Source organism: Epargyreus clarus, unplaced genomic scaffold, assembly GCF_041222505.1.
Source record: "Epargyreus clarus isolate Ecla_fem2 unplaced genomic scaffold, WU_Ecla_fem_2.2 ptg000021l, whole genome shotgun sequence".
In the NCBI taxonomy this organism is placed as follows: Eukaryota; Metazoa; Arthropoda; class Insecta; order Lepidoptera; family Hesperiidae; genus Epargyreus; species Epargyreus clarus.
In genome coordinates, this window is record NW_027332228.1 from 6,059,141 (window position 1) to 6,077,124 (window position 17,984).

Here is a 17,984-nt window from a genome sequence, read left to right on the forward strand (position 1 = left end):
CTGTAGAAGGAGGTACAGGTATACCTCCTCGTACTATAAAGTATAGGTAGGTATACGTGTAGACTATAGATATCTATAGATATCTAATGAAAGCAAATTATTTACGAAACATAACCATGAGCTCTTTATAGTATTACGCTATTATGAAACGAAGTTTGTCCGTAAGAATACAAAAATCAACCCTCGTCCTGTTTGACCGAGTCATTAATGTCCAAATAAAGTAATTAATTATGTTCCCCGTTTTTTCCTCATTTTCCTGGCGTTGCCTTGTAAAAGCGTAGGGGGCTCCTCCTTGGAGATCAATCAAATCTGAGGATGCTGCCGAATGCCTTCGCCTTTTACCTCACCACTACTTCAGCATTTACGAGCTTGTCTTACGAAATTACGACCTCCCCAGTGTAACTCGACTGTTATTGTTATTTGCCCCGCAAAATACGGCCCAGTTTTATGATTAATTTCTGAAATAAGAAATCTTAATGGCTGGCAGGTGGGCTGAATAAGTATTAAATAATATTAATGATATACTTATCAAGTCTTGACATTTTATTTCAATGTATGTCCTTTATGCCCTTGTAGAAATATTTACTATGACGAGATAGTATGTTCCGAAAGAAAAGTATGGAAAAATCATTTTTATCTTGTATCAAAATTTATAAATTAACAAAAATAAATGAAGCTGTATTTGTGTTTCAATTTATTGTGTTTCATATTATTAACCTCGCCTAACTAATATACGTGTCCGACTGTGACAGTTTCCTATGAAATAAATTGAGGATTTCATAAATAAATCAACATAAGTCAGACACGCTAACCCTAGAAGATAATATATTTTATACCGGTATAAAAAGTTTTATGAAATTCTTTATTCAACCTTATATTCTTTTATCGTATACTCTTGATAGATTTTGATCATACTTCTTATATTGAACCACTTCCGAAGTTAATAACATCTTGATAGAGATCATAAATCCAAGGCGTATTAATACAAATAAATCTTCTGTTTAAAAAAACACAAGCATACGAAAGGTTTTGTACCTTTGATTATCTTATTTATATTCAAGTAAATAGGAATAAGAAACTATTTTATTTACCACATGAAAACTTTTGAACAAATCACTATTGATGCTCCCTCAAAAGTATAACAGCTCTATTGTATAGAAAGGTAGCCGTTCGTATTTCATAGGATAAGTTTTAATGCTCAATTACCACAGTATCCTATTACGCAGCAGTCTAAAATTATGAGCAAAATAGACATCAATATTATGGCTACAAGGCAGAGCTTTCAGAGAGCATTTTGTAACAATAATCTATAAACTGCCAATTAAAAGTTCTGACGGATCAGACTAGAGTGTACTAGTGTACGTAATAATGGACTTGAAATTTTAACAGCCTTGCCAACTTTTAGGCTTCAATGAGTGATGAGCTTACAATGAAATGTTATATATTTTGCAAAGTTATAAAACAGAAAACATGTTATTGTAAGCTAAGTTGTCATGTTTTTAGAGTTTAAAGGATGTATCTACGATTACACACAAGCTAGTTATCTAGTACTAATGACCTTTACTTGTAGGTAAGCGTGCACTTATAGTTAAAGTTAAATAAAAAGAACGTAAGAAAGAAATGTGAAAAAAATGTACCTTGCAGATCTTTTTCGTTTTTGATCCCTTATCACCTTAACCGGCAACGTGGATAGTAGTGAAAATTACAATTTATAAGTTACAATCATACGAAAAACGTTCAAGTTAATGTTAATAATTTGTTTAACAGATGGCATGGCATTACGCAATTTGTACAATTTTACCTCTTAACGACTTTGTTACATCTCTTCAAGCATTAACAATATTGCAAAATGCTGTCGGTTGATTTCACAAACTCGATATTGCTGCGATTTCTTTAATTCTCTTCTGACTCCGAACGCTCGACAAACTTGAGTTGAGTTACTCGCTCCATCAAACTATGTTCTCTCTCTTTGAAGAAGACTTGTTTATGCAGAAACTTTAAAGTTTAATTTGAAGTATATCTGTAAACATTTATGCTCTGACGGTTGTGGAATAATGCAGTATCTAGTACCTAGTCTGATTCATATTGCGATCTGCGACAAGACGTCTCACATACATACGTTATACGAGCAGTGGTTACATGTCCAGTATTCTCTCGAAACATTTATGAATGAAATTCCGCGATGGCATACGTGATACCACTTGTATAAACAACGCCTGCAAAGATAGATCTTAGCAATGGCGTCACACCGACCATACATTTAAATTTCAACCGTTATTTTAAACGATGATAGACTAACTAAATTGATATAACTACTTTTTTTAAGATCTTGCTGTTACAAAAGGAAAGTATATTTTAATATTTTTATTGCCAATATAGTTTTCTAATACAATTTTAATTACGACTCCGTAGGTATTTTGTTTGGATATTGTTTTTAAATTAACATCCAATTACGGAAAAAGTCATCGTACATCTATTTAAATGAAACGTTTTATAACACAAATAGTTTCTTGTAGACAATATTTTTTGTTATATCAGCTATCACCAAACTGATTAGGGAGTGGGTAATGTATTTCAATGGAAATAGAAAAGTATCAAAGTATCCCTAATCTCCAGAAAGATGTAGCCTCATGTGAAAAAACAGATACAAAACATATACCTACATATAATTCAGGGGCTTAAATATCTAAATTACGTACATAAGAACAAGTTACATTACTCCAAACATTTAAATTCAATCAACAAATTATTCCGTGTTGGATATACAGTGAAATTAAAAAGCATCTAATATGCGTCCATTAACATAATGAGATTACCACCCTTTCTTGTAAGTGGGAAGTCTCAGAGACTGCTTGAAGGGTCATTAGGCCGAGCGTAGGCGTAAGATAGTTAATGATCTCGCCCCGGGGGCGGCCAACTGAGAAATACTATTTCAATAAACACCAGCTGAAGCGATCACCAGGAAAATTGACCGATTCCGGGAAATCCTCGACGGAAAATGTCACACGATATCTCTTTTTTTCTATTCCACCAACCAAGCCAGGATTTAATATTTATGGATGAAATGTGAGACGGAGCGGATGATTTAAAGTGTCTGATGTGGAAATCGTTCTTCGCAGATTTTCTGACCCAACGAAAGCAATGTCCTTCTTTACGTTTTACGTACCACTTGTTTTCCTTCGCGAAGAGAGAAAATACCCTCAAGGTGGGCGAACGTGTTTCACGATTTATTCCTCCCTTTAACAAGTGAGTTTGGAAAAATATTTTTTTATTTGTTTACTTACGGAGATTTGGCCGTAAGATTTGGCCCTTTTGATGTTGGCTGTAACGGGATTTATATTGTTTCGATACCTAGCGTTGCCTGTTCTGTTATTATTATTTGTAATAAAATAACGTATCAGTATTTATATACAGGCACGTCCGACGTTATGTATTATCTAACAAATTAAAAGAAAATAATTCATTTAAAAGTCAATGAAATCCTCTTGATTCTTTGACAACACTAATAGATTTTTACGGATCAATTCACGTCAAAGAAAGAACGGTAAACACAGTGGAGGACAACACTACGAATTAGTTTGATATCTTAAACATGCGAGTAAATGATGTTGCTTTTGTTGTCGGGGCTCGTTTCGTTGCTTCTTGGGAAAAAATAGCACATTAGAAATATTTTATCCATAATAAATAATGAACTTATATTATTTTATCGATAAATGTATTTACAGTGTAAAATGTTCAAAACACTAAGTGTAAAAATTAAATTAAAAATTAAATTTATTCGTCGTAAAATTATTGTTTACATATTAAGCAATAAAGTATTCCATAGTTCGTAACGACATTAATTGCAGAAGTTACGGTGCAGGCCGGTGCTCCAGCTCAATGGGAGGTGAAGTGTCATACAAAGCAACATTATATCGGAGGCCTCGACCGCAGCGCCGCCGTAATCAAAAGGCTCTCCGGGGAACAATGGCGCCCACATCGGGACCCCGTCCGATAAGCCCCGACAATTATACTACATCGACTTTTCAATTATCCGACCTACTCTTCCCCGCTAACAATGCGAGCCTTATTTATGTATATTAGACCGGTCATTTGGAACACCGTTTAGGCTTTAGACGAGCGCTACTCTTCGTTAAACAATGTGTAAATAAACTGAATGCGGAGCGGAACGGAGCGGGGTGGCGAGTATGAATTTGTAGCTTCCCGGGGTATAATTGTTTGATTGTTGTTTTATGTCCAGTCTATTTGTTGTGCTTTAATGACAAAAAAATGACAACGAATGGAGAGTGTTCAATTTTGAAATTTATTTCTCTCGAATAAAGTTATATTTTCATGCATTCGTGTTGATGTCGTTTGCTGTGACCCTCAGTTTGTATGTGATAAACCCAAAGACGGGTTTCATTGTTACAAGATTTAAATGGAATTATTAATTCAGTACCTATGTTTTTATTTAATTATATCGGTTACTCAGAACTTTCCGACTAATTCATTTACCTCAAAAAAGATGCCGTATTTTTGTTTACTCAATTCATTGGCCATTTCCGGGAAATCATAAGACCGTCTATATTAATATTTTTAATAAATTCATTAATTTATTTTTTATATAAATACATACATAGGACTATATACTTTTAATATAATCCTATATAGTATTGAATAATTAAATAAATACCAGTCCAAATATTAAAAATTGTTAATTAATTTAAAATAGTAGGTATATTTTCTTCTTTTAAATTTTGAGTTGTTACAAGTTGTCGTTATTAATATGAAGTTGGTGTATTTTCATGTACTTATAAACTACTAATTATTTGTTTACTTTTAACATTACAACAAGTTTACAATGATCTTCAGAGGTTCGATGCCGAGAAACGAGATCACGAGAAAAAACCGTGTCGATGAAATTCTAAATGTATTTATTTAGAGACTGAATATCAATTTTGATACTATACTGTAAAAATTGGTTTTATTTCATATGTTCATCTTTGTTACAGGTGAAACTGGAACAGAATGTCGGCAAGCCATCCCGCGTCATCCACATACGGAACATACCCAACGAGACTACCGAGGCGGAGGTCATTCAGCTCGGTCTACCCTTCGGCCGCGTCACCAACGTACTCGTGCTCAAAGGGAAGAATCAGGTAAGGAATCAAGTCATTTTTTTCATTTTTATTAAATCCTATTATGTCACAATAATAATCGTGTTTATTCGCACCCACTAATCAATACTCATTAATCAATCTATCCAAATTATACCTACCAGCTGTTGAAATTTGACCATTTCTAGCATACTGAAGTTGTTAAATGCTGATCTTCATAAAGCAAATCATTGGATAGAGCGATTGTTAATAACGGCTTTTCATGTAAATGGTCAATACCACCCACGCACAGCTGTGAAAAAATCAAAGCAGAGTTAGAGTTATACCTGATGTCGACATTTGCGTTGTAGTCCCAAGAACTTAGTTCTATCTCAAAATTAGAATATGACCCAAAGTAAAACAAATCGGAACGAGCACTTACAAAAAATATATACCCGTACTATACATACAGCACGTATGTATAGGTATATATTTAATATGTACCAAGATAACTTTTTAAAGATAGATAAAAAATACGGATTGAGACTTTAATTTGCAAAAATCCTGCATACGCCGACTCCACTATGTTTCCAAAATATATGTACCTACATTTACTATAAATGTTTTAATGCATTGCATTATATAGAGATTTGGCGACTTTGTTCTGTTGTTTGATAAGTTTTTCCGCGGTGGACTCTAGTATTCAAATACTTAAAATGAAGCGAGTCCATTTAAATTTAAAATTACGTAAATAATGTAAGTTGAGGCAAATTGTGGTCTTGAACGGTAATACCGTGTTCAGACTTAGTAATAACTTTACCGAACCGAGTGCAACACTGTGGTTGAATGCCTTTTAGTTGGCTTTGACTAGACACGATTGCAAACGTTCCCTATGGCTATTTAACGAGGCTTAAATTCGGGAAACAAAGCAACCATGCCATAGAAATAGCCACGAATATTGAATAGCTTGTTTAATCCTCATTTAGAATTCGCTGCAAAGCCACATTTATTGTGTTCAAAGGTGATTTTAGTTCGTCATACGACCACAGTTATTGTTTGTATAAATGACAGTTTAGGTGTTTTGAAAACGAAATAAAAAGTTCACGTTTATACTTGAGCAACCTTATTTATTGTAGTTTCGATTTATATTTCAACTAGGTACGTATCGGCCAAAGATTATCTGTAGAAAAGAATGTTTCCCAAATTTGTATAGGTTAATCTTATTTTTCAAAACCTTTTAAAATGCTTAAACACATCAAAAAATAACTTTAAAAAGTTTAAACGTTTATTTATTTATTATTATTATTTTTAAATATTAAAACCATCAAGACCCCAAAACAATGTTTTAAAGATTGTAACCAAATGAGGTAGTTGTTGGCCAGTACATTTGTAATTCAATAATCAATTAAGCACAGGTACTTTAAATATTCCCTCAAGCACATGACAATAAAAACCAAGATCAAATACAAATATAGCCCCTATTTAATGTATTAACTCGGCCATGTAATAGAACTACTCTAGTCACAATGGACGGAGCACGGCTCGGCCGGAAGCACAACAAGTGGGTGCCGCGGTCTCGTCCGCAAATAGGCCGCTAACCATTGTGGCACCGGCTCCTACCTACTTGTTTCCTGCCTTATATTACATATAAACCAAGTAAAAGAGGTCGTTCTCCCGTATTTGCGAAGTGCGCTACTCGATTTTTTCGTCCCACATAACCACGGCAAGTAGGCATGGTTTTGCCCTAATTTAATGGACGTGCCTTTAATTTATCCTTAGCATTAGGGTAGTCTGATAAAGAATATTTATACAACAAGAGTTTACCCATTCCTATTTCATAATTTATTGAAATAAAACATTGTAGATAAAATTGCTATGTGAAAAGCTAATTAAAAGAATGTATATTACAAATTGATATTTTTTATATAAGATATGTAATACTAATCCCACAATAGATACTGTGCCGCCCCCATCAATAATTATATATCTAGGTCCCTTTTTTAATTATACCAGATTTATGTAACATTTTATGGTCCAATGTTGATTAAGCTCGTCCGATATTTTTTATTAGAACGGTGGCGTTATCTGGCCATAAAAGCAAATATAATTGGTTGTGCAATTACAACGTGGCTAATAAAATGGTAATAATTGAGATTTTAGGGATGTGGGTAAATGAAATGGGGAAAGCTTGTTGCGTTATTAAGTGATCCCTCAGGGGACGTTGATTTGAATTCGTTATCGCGGCAAACTTGAAAGTTTTTACGGAAATTATTAAAAACAGAGTTCTTAATTTTAATATGACTTTTGAAGATATTTTTATACTTTAATCTTGCAAAAAGCTAGACAGTCTACCTGATGGAAATTAGTCACCATCGCCTATACACATATGCAACACCAGAGGGGTTGTGGATACGTAGCGGGCTTTCGTGAAGAGCTCTTTTTGCACCTATTTTAAAGATCCAATGAATTGACACAAGACTGTTATTTTTCTATCAGGATAGACAGTTTACTATTTAATATTTGCTTATCAAGCCGAAACATATTACGCAATCTTCAAACACCTATCACAAAAGAAGGCATAGGTACCACTTCGTTCCAGTGTGAATTGTGCAGGGTTCATCACTATAATAATTAAACCATTACTATCAAGCTGCTGCTGCACGAGCAATCTCACAGAATAAGAATGGTTCAGGCCATAGTCCAGTATCCTAAAAAAAGCACATCACTTGGTTAAAAAGCAAATGCTTGGAATGAAAAAAGTCTATCTTTGTCAAGAACTTTTGCCACAAACGCGTTAAACATTATCTTGTAGCAACTTACTAAGTACCGTGAAAGTGAATCGAGTGAAGTTATCCAAAATTAAACTCTTTAGCAGAAGAGTTCGTTTAAGTTGTTCTAGTGGCGTTCGAATCTTCTAATTTAGTTTAGAAAGTGGGGCTCAGAACTGTAACTATTTAAGTGAATTGCTGCTAATAAAAACAGTTTTTGTTTAGTTTTCTAAAATGGTATTATTTGAGTTGTAGATTCAGGTATCGTTTAAGGTTACATAAACAAAAAACTGCATAAGCACTTACTTGTTTGCATGATTTTATGAATGAATTGACTGTTCCTCCTGGATTTGTTCATTATCCCAGGATGGAACAAAATACCATATCAGGAATATCCTAGTAAAATTCTATAAGTAACGCTTGCTATAAAAAAAAACTAAATGAATTTTATTTATTTTCAATGAATTAATTAGTTAACGTTGTAGGTATAAATAAGGTAGCAAAATAACCCAAACTCGGAATGTCATCAAAAAATTATATTTGGCCGGAATCAAGGGAGCGCCGTCGAAAATAAATTTCAATTTGGGTTAAGAAGGCATCTCAGGGGTGGAGGTACATCGCATCGCACAAACGTATCTACGAGAACTTAAGTGTATTTTGGCGCACCGCGAGTTCGATCAAACTGCTTGAGGTGTTTCGGTAAAAAATGTACTTACTTTTTCTTTATTTTCGCATTTTAGGTAACCCTAACCTTTGGAATCAATAAATAGTTATCCTATCATAATAACTGTGTTTAAATGTTTTTACATATTTTATGCGCTATTAACTGTCATGATATGAAATTTCCTAAAAAATTATTAAGCTTAAAAGATATATGAGAAATACTTTCAAATTTATTATAAGAGTAAGATACATTATTAATATTATTATTCAGTCTTTTCGGTTTGCTTTCCCACCTTCAATAAATATCTAAAGACATGGTACGTGAACGTGACTAGACAGTACAGCTAGCGATCCATCAGGAAGCGCGGAGGTTCACGCAAGTGCAAAGTAGGTACGTCCGAGCGGGTTTAGCGACACCAGCCGGTTTTACTGCGCGTTTTACGTCGACGCGCCGCGAACCACGTGGAATGCGGAATTTACGACCCACCAGAGACAAATTAAAAATGAGTTAGTTTACAACCCGCAAGTAAAATAATAAAAAGAAAATCTTATTACTCGCACACACACCCGGACAAACGCTGCGACAATGTTATCCCGTCTAATAAATAGCCCGTATGACACCCACCTTCGTATATATCGTGGCGTGAAAGAAAACAATCTCTCTTCCGACACAAGAAACAAGTCGAATCCCTTTTTATGAACGGTCACAGACGCCATTTTCGTGTTTTTTGTTATGAAATTTTCCGCGCCTTTTCATCCTCACGCTTACGGTGCAATCCATTGAAAAATCCCTGAATTTTTTATCGTTCTCCTTTCTTAGTGTTTTTAATATCATCTACTCAGTCATCTTTTAAAATAATTCATTATTTATTCCCTTTTGAATAGACTGCTCGCTTTAAATAACCTTTGTTATTTTTGTCACTGTGAAATTGTATTTTTAAGACAGATAAAATTAAACAAGGTTTCATGATGTGGCACTAATGAAAATTGTGTATTTTTATTAAATTGAAGCTGCGAAGAGGTATGCAATCCAGCTAATATTAAATTGTCTCTACCACTAATAGGTATATAATTAAAATACAGCCACAAAGCTTAACTATTATAAGACAGTAATTTTTATAGTGTAGTTATTGTAGTGGTGGTATCGCCGGCATTAACCCAAAATTGTAGGTAGATAGGTGTCATATGAGGTTTAGGTAATACCCAAAATGCGTTCACATTCATGTACTCCTATTATGTACTCTACATTGACCGATCATTGATCTTTATTAATTCATTAATATAAAGCACTCGATGCCGGGCTTCAGTCTATCGGTGAGCCTCGGAAGGATGATGAAAAGTAGCGTAGTGGTTGGTAACCGAAGCTCTCAGAGTCCAGTTACAAAGGCGCCATCTGCCGAGAGGTGGGTAAACATGATGTGAGTGGGCGCGGACAATCGCTTCCACTCTCGGTGATTAAAACGAAAGAGCCGTTGACACTATTTTACGATCGACGCTCACTGCCGCGGTGCCACGCTTCCATTAATTTACACCGCTTCATTCGGGACGATGTTTGCCTAATTTATTAATCAATCACATTTATTTTATAATGCAATGGTGATTTTTATTGCCTCTTTAAAATTTATGGACGCGACCATAGGATTCAATTTTATATTAAGCGTAATTTTAATGTCTAATAACTTTGGTGTCCTGTGTTGATTTCAATGTTGACTAAACTGTAAATGTATAATAGGTTATTGCGTAATGTTGTTTAAAAGAATACATTAAATTCTGCCAACTCCTCCTAAATCCGTTAGTACGTTCAAATATTAAGTTATATTAACTGAAGTTTCTTTTGTAATTAACACAAACAAATTCCATTTAATTTGCGGCTTACTCCCATACAGGGCCGCATATTTTGTAGGTACGTTGGGCGGCCATATTCAAATGCCAAAAGCAGGAGGTTGCGGTCGAAAATGGCGTGCACGTGAAATAGGACGCGAGTAAGCTAAATTTTCCCTCTAAAATGGTGGTGGAAATCATAACGTATTTGGGGAATGATGCAGTCTATATGCGTTGCATCAGTTCGCACTTCTGCTAGGTTTATGTACGGTCCGCTACGATGTCGATTAATTGCAGTCCATACTACCTGTTACAATCACAAAACGAGTACCGACACGGTATCCCTGCATAAGCTTAGAAGTACATTCGCAGAATTCGAACAGAAATTGCAATTATATATTCGCAGGCATTCCGATTGTTTGCTCATTTGTATCGACGATTTACGCATAATTGTAGGTAAGTTGCTCTAATTTATAGCTATATGTACTAGATCCCTACATCATTATATGTACGGTATCTAACTTAAAATTAATAACACCTTAACGATACCAGAATTCGTATATCTTATTACCTAAATACTGCGCAAACACAAGCGTCGCGGATGTATTGCAATGCATTATGAATTTCATATCGATATAACTATCTATACAGAAAACATCGCAGTGAATTAGATAGCAAATACCTGCGTCGGAATAAAATATATGGGTACGACACACGCGGAGCGAGACCTCTCGACACGTCATCTTTCATTCCCATTTTCGCTCCCGACTCCCAGTATATTCGATTAGATAAGGCGATATGAGGTGATAGTTGTCGCAGTAGACCTACTACCTTCTCAATTTATGAGCCCCTTTGTATTCAATACATTTGTCATTATTCATCCTTTGTAAGTGAAGTAATTATTTAACAACAAATAATTTATAATAAACTACCTATTTCATAAAATAACATGCTCGTCTACTACTCCTATATTATAAAAATTAAAAGTTTTTTTTTTTTATATAAAACTATTTAAAATTGGAAACAATTATTATATTACCAAATTTCTTATAACTTTATATTTATTTCTTATAACTGTATTGATTTAGTAATTTGCGTAAATACCCTCTCCTTCTGATAAAGCTTCAAGAGGTCCTTCGATAACCGGAAATTATTTCGGTCCATAGACAAGGTAATCGTGGATATTGAATTTCCAAGTTAAATGTGTTTTCTGATCATCATAAAGTGAATGATGAATAATCTACCTATCTAACCCGGTTACGGCACTCACTAGAGTAAAGTTTAGTAAAATAGCACAATTTTACTAAAGTATAGTGAAAAGCAGACTGGTCTTTTAAAGCTATTTGGTACTTTATCTTATATTTATCGGAGTAAATACTATTATGTTACTGTGTATCTACTAATACAATATCTTTGTTATCAGGCATTCCTCGAGATGGCTGAGGAAATATCAGCGGTCGCAATGGTCGCCTACTTCGGAGGTTGCGTGGCACAACTGCGCGGGCGCGCCGTCTACGTTCAATTCTCCAATCACAAGGAGCTCAAGACCGATCAGACACACAGCAATGCCGTAAGTTTTATTATGTTATATATTTCTAAATTTAAATGAAGTAGTTTGAGCATTAATTTATTTCATTTCATGTGTATTTACAAAAGTTGTTGTTTGTTATTTTACAGAATAAAAACTAGTATACGCATTTTATAACATGACAGAACTCACTAACGGGACGACAGCTTGAAACTATTCGTTGCATGTTACATTTTACGGTCTATAAAGGTTTTAACTGCGTTTATTAGTAGTATTTGCCAATTTTAAACTTCCATAACAATCATGAATGATTTTATTCAAAATTTATATTTCATACTTTATAAAAATATAATCAACGAAATATGTTAACAAGAATGTTTAATTATGAAGGTTTTTGAAGTATTTTATTACAAAAATACCCAAATCAATGTGAAACAAATATTTATAAAATCCTGAGCTAGTTGAGTTCATCCAGGATTCAATTTAGTTTGTAGTACCGGATACTACACTCTTTGGAGCGCCGCTTATACCTGCAACCTTTTTGAATCGTATTGGAGCCCAGTTTTGTTGTAGCGGATGGATGAATAAATAACTGGAAGCTTTCATACTTTCAGCTGGAAAAAAACAAGAACGTATCGAAATCACTTTTGACGATGTTACAGGCAGATTTCAGTTGAGCCAGCTTTTTTATTTAGCATGATCGGAACGCAGTTATTACTCTTCAGCGCGAATGTATTTGGCGAGATGCATTGAATGATGATGTTTCTCGTAGTCTAATAACGTGATCACTTTATTAGTGACTCAGCCGCGTAGTGACTTTAAGCAGCTTGTGTTACTGTGTGCAATAGAGTAAATATTAAGACTTGGATAAAGTAATTTACTTCGAACTTAGACTTGCGCTTAAACTGTTAATGTATTTTTCTTAGGTCGCTATAATTTAAAAATCACTTTGATAAGTCTGTACGCTGCGCCAGCGCCGACATGATTTCATTTTACTTTACTACGAATTACTGTAACGGCGAGTTTTGTCTGTGTCTATAACACGTGATTGATTTATGATTTATTTTGGTTAACTTAATAGAACTTAATGGACGTAATAACTTACTACTTTTCCGTTTCGCGCTATTTGTGATCAACACGTCTTAAATGAAAAGACTTACCTTAAACATAATATTTCCGCTTGAATTAGTTTTTTTCGGCGAGCACCCGTCTAGCACTTTTGTATGAAATTAAGTATTTCTTTCATCGTCTCCTTGCACTGAAAATTGCGCCTTAACCTTTTAGTGTTGCCTTTTCCTTGTGTACGAATTTATTTATATTTCCTATTTATCGTATTATTTTGTCTGTATTTATCTTAATCTGAAATGGTCACTGTAATTCATGCCTATCCTTATGGAAAAACTGAAAAATTAAAGAAAAAATATCTTCATTGGTTATTCACTGCATTTTAGATTGTTAATTGTATATAATAGACGTTACTTTGCGGAAATCAATGCTTAAGGTTAAAACTACTTCGCAACAATCCGCTACAAATATGTATATATATATCTTAAACCATGCAGTATGTATCACCCTCCAAAAGGATTCGTGCAGATGCAAAAAAATAATATACACCACGATACATACCACCAACACTACATTTTAAATACTACTGCAAGTTGTAAATATTCTACAAATTTACAACTACAAAGAAAGTAAGTGCAATAGCAAAACTAGCCATACAGCACAGAAATAATTTTATTGACCGGCAGCTCAACTACAAGTAAATTATTATTTTACTTTTCGCGTCCCGCCCACAAACTTATAATTGGATGGGAGTCTATTAGAACCCCTATACAACGGAAACTAATAATGATTTGTAACGGATATTAGTGATGAACCTCGGGGAATGTATCTTTTCATATCGCTACCGAAAGCTCCTGCAACGCAAGAAGAAATCGATAATTACGGTAACAAAACACCGGATGGTGGGATTAATTAAAACGCTTAATTAGTTTCGTTTATCCGCGAAACCTATCAATAATAACCCTCAACCATTAGGTAGATATCTCACAATGTTGAGTGATGGGAAATTGTTCTTATCTATAAATTAAGCTCGAAACAACCGGCCCGATACCACTTAATATCATTAGGAGTTTGGCTTCACGGGCAAATAATTAATATGAATAATTAAACCGAATTTGTTTGAAACTGATATGATACATAGGTAACTACACAGTAACATTATTATAAACAGTATGTAATAGTTCAAAATCAAAGTTGTTACACTTACCATGTGTATGTTTCATTTTAAACCATTGTATAAAATAAAAAAATATAAACTTCATACCTTATGAAACCCTACAAGAAATAATCATATTACCTACACCATACACGTATATAAACAAGATAACAAGCATATCTTTAAACCATTAATTGAGCTTCTTACTTATTTGGGAAAAATTCCCTACGAATATTTTAATTACGGTAGATATTAATTAACTTGGTGTTTGTCAGTAAATAGTATAATAGTTGTTTGAACTAATTGTCGACGAAGGACAAACAGACGTCTGTTTAAACACAATGGCTAATTAATGTGATGATTAAACTCAAAACGGATACAGATAGGTGTCTGTTGTGTGTTTGTTTGTGTACGCATATGCATAAACCGTGAGGCGGTTCGCTTCATCAATATCGTTTATAACGCTTAATGTGGTAATGAGATAGTTACGTTCATTGTAGACTAGTTGAAAACTATAATTACATTTTTGTGTCAACAATTCACACTTTTTTATATATTATAAAACGGTAGCGGTAAAACAGTACTGCACGAGCATACAGGTCACTTAATGGTAATTAACTACTGCCGCCCATGAACTTGTACATCTGTAATCAACCCTACATAAGATTAGACTCCTATCTGAGTTCGGCCGCAGATGTGTCGCCACCCCTAAGGACTAAGCTGGTATGCCTCGGAATAGTATGTCTCCATTACCACATCCTTCACACTAGAGCGCAGGAGCGCTTAACACTTCTGTTATTAGGCTGAAACCATACCTAGGCGTTTTGATTGAACCACAGATTGTTGATATACATTAGTAACTAGATAGAACTATTACTTATTATATTTTTTTTAGTACAGAGTTAGGGAAAGATTATGGATACACTTAAATAGCCAAGTAAATATAAGCCTTATCGGAAATATAAATAAAGCAATGTTATAGAATACATTTCTTAACAAATAAATGAATAAGTGTCCTGGTCCCGAGGGTTCCATACAAATATTTGTACACAACGAATGAATATGAATACGTTCCTATAACACAGCTTACACGTTTAGTTGAAGTTTTTTTATCAGTGAATTTCGTATGTGAAACAAAGCAGAAGTAATAAACAATGCCACAGTGGTTTAGTTTTTTCTATACTTATAAATACGAGTTGCTATTCCTCGTCTGTGTGTTAGTATAGGTACCATATTTGGAAGAATCTTAAGTGAGTTAAATTAAAATTAGTAGGTATAGTAAACATACCAAAAATCGTATCTTATGTCTACCTATAATGATAGCAAAATTCTGGACAACGTCTAATAACTGGTCCATTATCGTTTACTGCATTCATCAAAACAGCGAGTTGCGCTAACAACAAAAGACAGCCTTAGATCCTAATAAATATGATATATTGACAAAGAAACGTGAAGATATGTCTTTATACATATACGAGTATTATGTGCTACGACACTTTTTATGCTCCACTTTAGAACACACAGCTCCTATCCATTGGGGGAGGCCTGAGGCGTGGACTACCAATTTGCTCGAATTCGGTTTTTATAGAGAGGTCTTGATGCTTCTTATTTAGTATTTAAAAAGAAATGTTTTTTTCGTTGTCAAACCTATATTGCAGGACTACTTATCCGTCGAGAGGTTTGTGATATCCTGTATGTCATGCCTATTTCCTCCTGGCGTGTCGAAATACACTTCATAATGATGTGACTCGCGCTTGACAAGAAACGTCGTGGATGAAATTCGTGATTTTTTTATACAAAATTGTCCCAACTTTTCAAAATTATCTTTGACATAATTATATATTAAATAGATATTCCACATTTAATCCTAAACGAGTATTAGTAAATCATCCTTTTTCTTATAGAACTACTAAGCGTCCAAGTTATTGATATCAGTAAAAAAATAAACGTAAATCTATACTGGCGTCATCCCCTCACTTGTCACGATTTCCAGACGTCTTTGTGTCTTACGCTGTTAAAACTTATAATGAGGTATTTGGCTCAACTATATAACAAATAGGATAATAGTTATCGTATAAGTATATCAAAAGGCATTTTATTCCTTTACAAACTAATCATGAGATAATTTTACTTACGAGTATTAAAAGTTGAAAATTATAAATAAATCCCAAGTTATTATATGTCAACTCTTATAGACCGGTAATGCATTTTTAGGAATTTACAATAAAGCTTTGATCAATCATGCCACGCGAAAGGCCCTGTGGCGGTTGAATAGAACTCGCCAACGGCAAAAGAAGAAGTTATTTTGTCCCGGCGACGCTCCAACGTCTGCCGGTGGCCGAGTTAAAAGATTGCGCTTCTAGCCATCATAGAACCAAACCTTTTGAGACACCTAGTCCTTTAAATTCCATAATTTACAATACGATTTTCTTCTAAGTATTTGACAGCATTTTCTCTGTATTTAAGTAGTGAAAAAATAGGGATTTTTAAAAATCAAAAGCAACATAAATTGTCCTTAAAGGCTTTAATCTATTACCACTCCGGATATATATTATTATTACTCTGATCCACTTATATACATAGATACAAATTGCAACAGCTAATTAGGATTTATTTAAATTACCACTAAAAGCCTTTGCATTGGTTGTAGGTGCGGTGGTAAAATTAAGTGATACGTCATAAAATGAAAATCCTACACACCTATGGTACAAGTAATTAATTTAAAAAATCAAAAACCCGACTGCACCAAAAAGGCTGAAGTAGGATTTCTAAAAGCAGTGAAATAGGCATTTCATTATTTTTATCCAGAAAGCCAAATACAAAGTTTCATAGTAGGTGTCTGCTTCAAAAACAAAAGATGTTCAAACAATATTATCCTATTTTATCCTCGTAGTGTTCATTTACGCTATATAAAGAACCTATGTGTAAAATTCCAGCACGCTTAAGTTCAGCGGTTTCCCTTTGCGTTGATCTCTGGCACAGCAACTCACTTGTTTAGCCAGACAGTCATCTCGATGTGTATATACGAGTATATATGTACTAGCTGACCCGGCAAACGTTGTGTTGCCATATAAATAAAAAAATGTTAACGATGAATTACCCTTATCACTTAGGTGTAAAAAAAATAGATAGTGGCCGATTCTCAGACCTACTGAATAGGTATATAAAATTTGGTGAAAATCGGTGAAGCCGTTTCGGAGGAGTACGGTAACTAACACGAGTATTTTATATATAAGATATATTATATAATGTATGTGTAATCTCCTCTTAATTTCCTTTATTTTGACACCCTACTCGATAGGTTTGGTTAACTTTTTTAAAACGTGTTACTATTTTGCGAAAATATTCACCATTTACGGTCTATAAAATATATAACTTCAGTAAATCAAAGTTTCGGTCATTATTTTACCTCGTTAGAGGTAGCATTTCATTATTTTTATCCAACAAGCCTGATACAAAATGTCATAGTGTTTGTTTCAAAATTGACGATTGTTCAAATGAACTTTTAACCCTTATTTTACCCTCTACGGGGTTGATTTTTCGGAGGGGGATAAATAAGTGCGTCCTTGTTCCTATCCAGAAAGCCAAATACAAAATTTTATAGTAGTTGCTTCAAAATTAAAGGATTTCAAAAAAACTGTTTTCCCCTATTTTACCCTCTTAAGGGTAGAATTTCCAAAAGGCCTTTCTTAGTACTTATTCAAGCTATATAGAGAACCTGTGTGCAAAATTTCAGAACTGTAAGGTCCTTGGTTTAGGCTGTACGTTGATTTCTGAAAAATGAAAAAGTCATTTAGTTAGTCAGTCAGTCAGTCACCTTACAGTTTTATATATATACAAATATGTTTTTATAATCGCCGTTTAATTTTCTTTCATTTGATACCCTACTCGATAGGTTCGGTTAACGT

General features: G+C 34.1%; 1 protein-coding gene across 11 annotated transcripts in view; it reads left to right on the forward strand.

Moving 5' to 3' along the window:
* heph (polypyrimidine tract-binding protein 1 heph) overlaps positions 1-17,984 on the forward strand; it is a 534,307-nt gene that overhangs the window by 478,595 nt on the left and 37,728 nt on the right. For all 11 annotated transcript variants that reach the window (XM_073084198.1, XM_073084200.1, XM_073084201.1 and 8 more), the window contains 2 exons: positions 4,992-5,138; positions 11,751-11,897. In XM_073084198.1, coding sequence (XP_072940299.1) covers positions 4,992-5,138; positions 11,751-11,897 — 294 coding nt within the window. The remainder of the gene's footprint in view (positions 1-4,991; positions 5,139-11,750; positions 11,898-17,984) is intronic.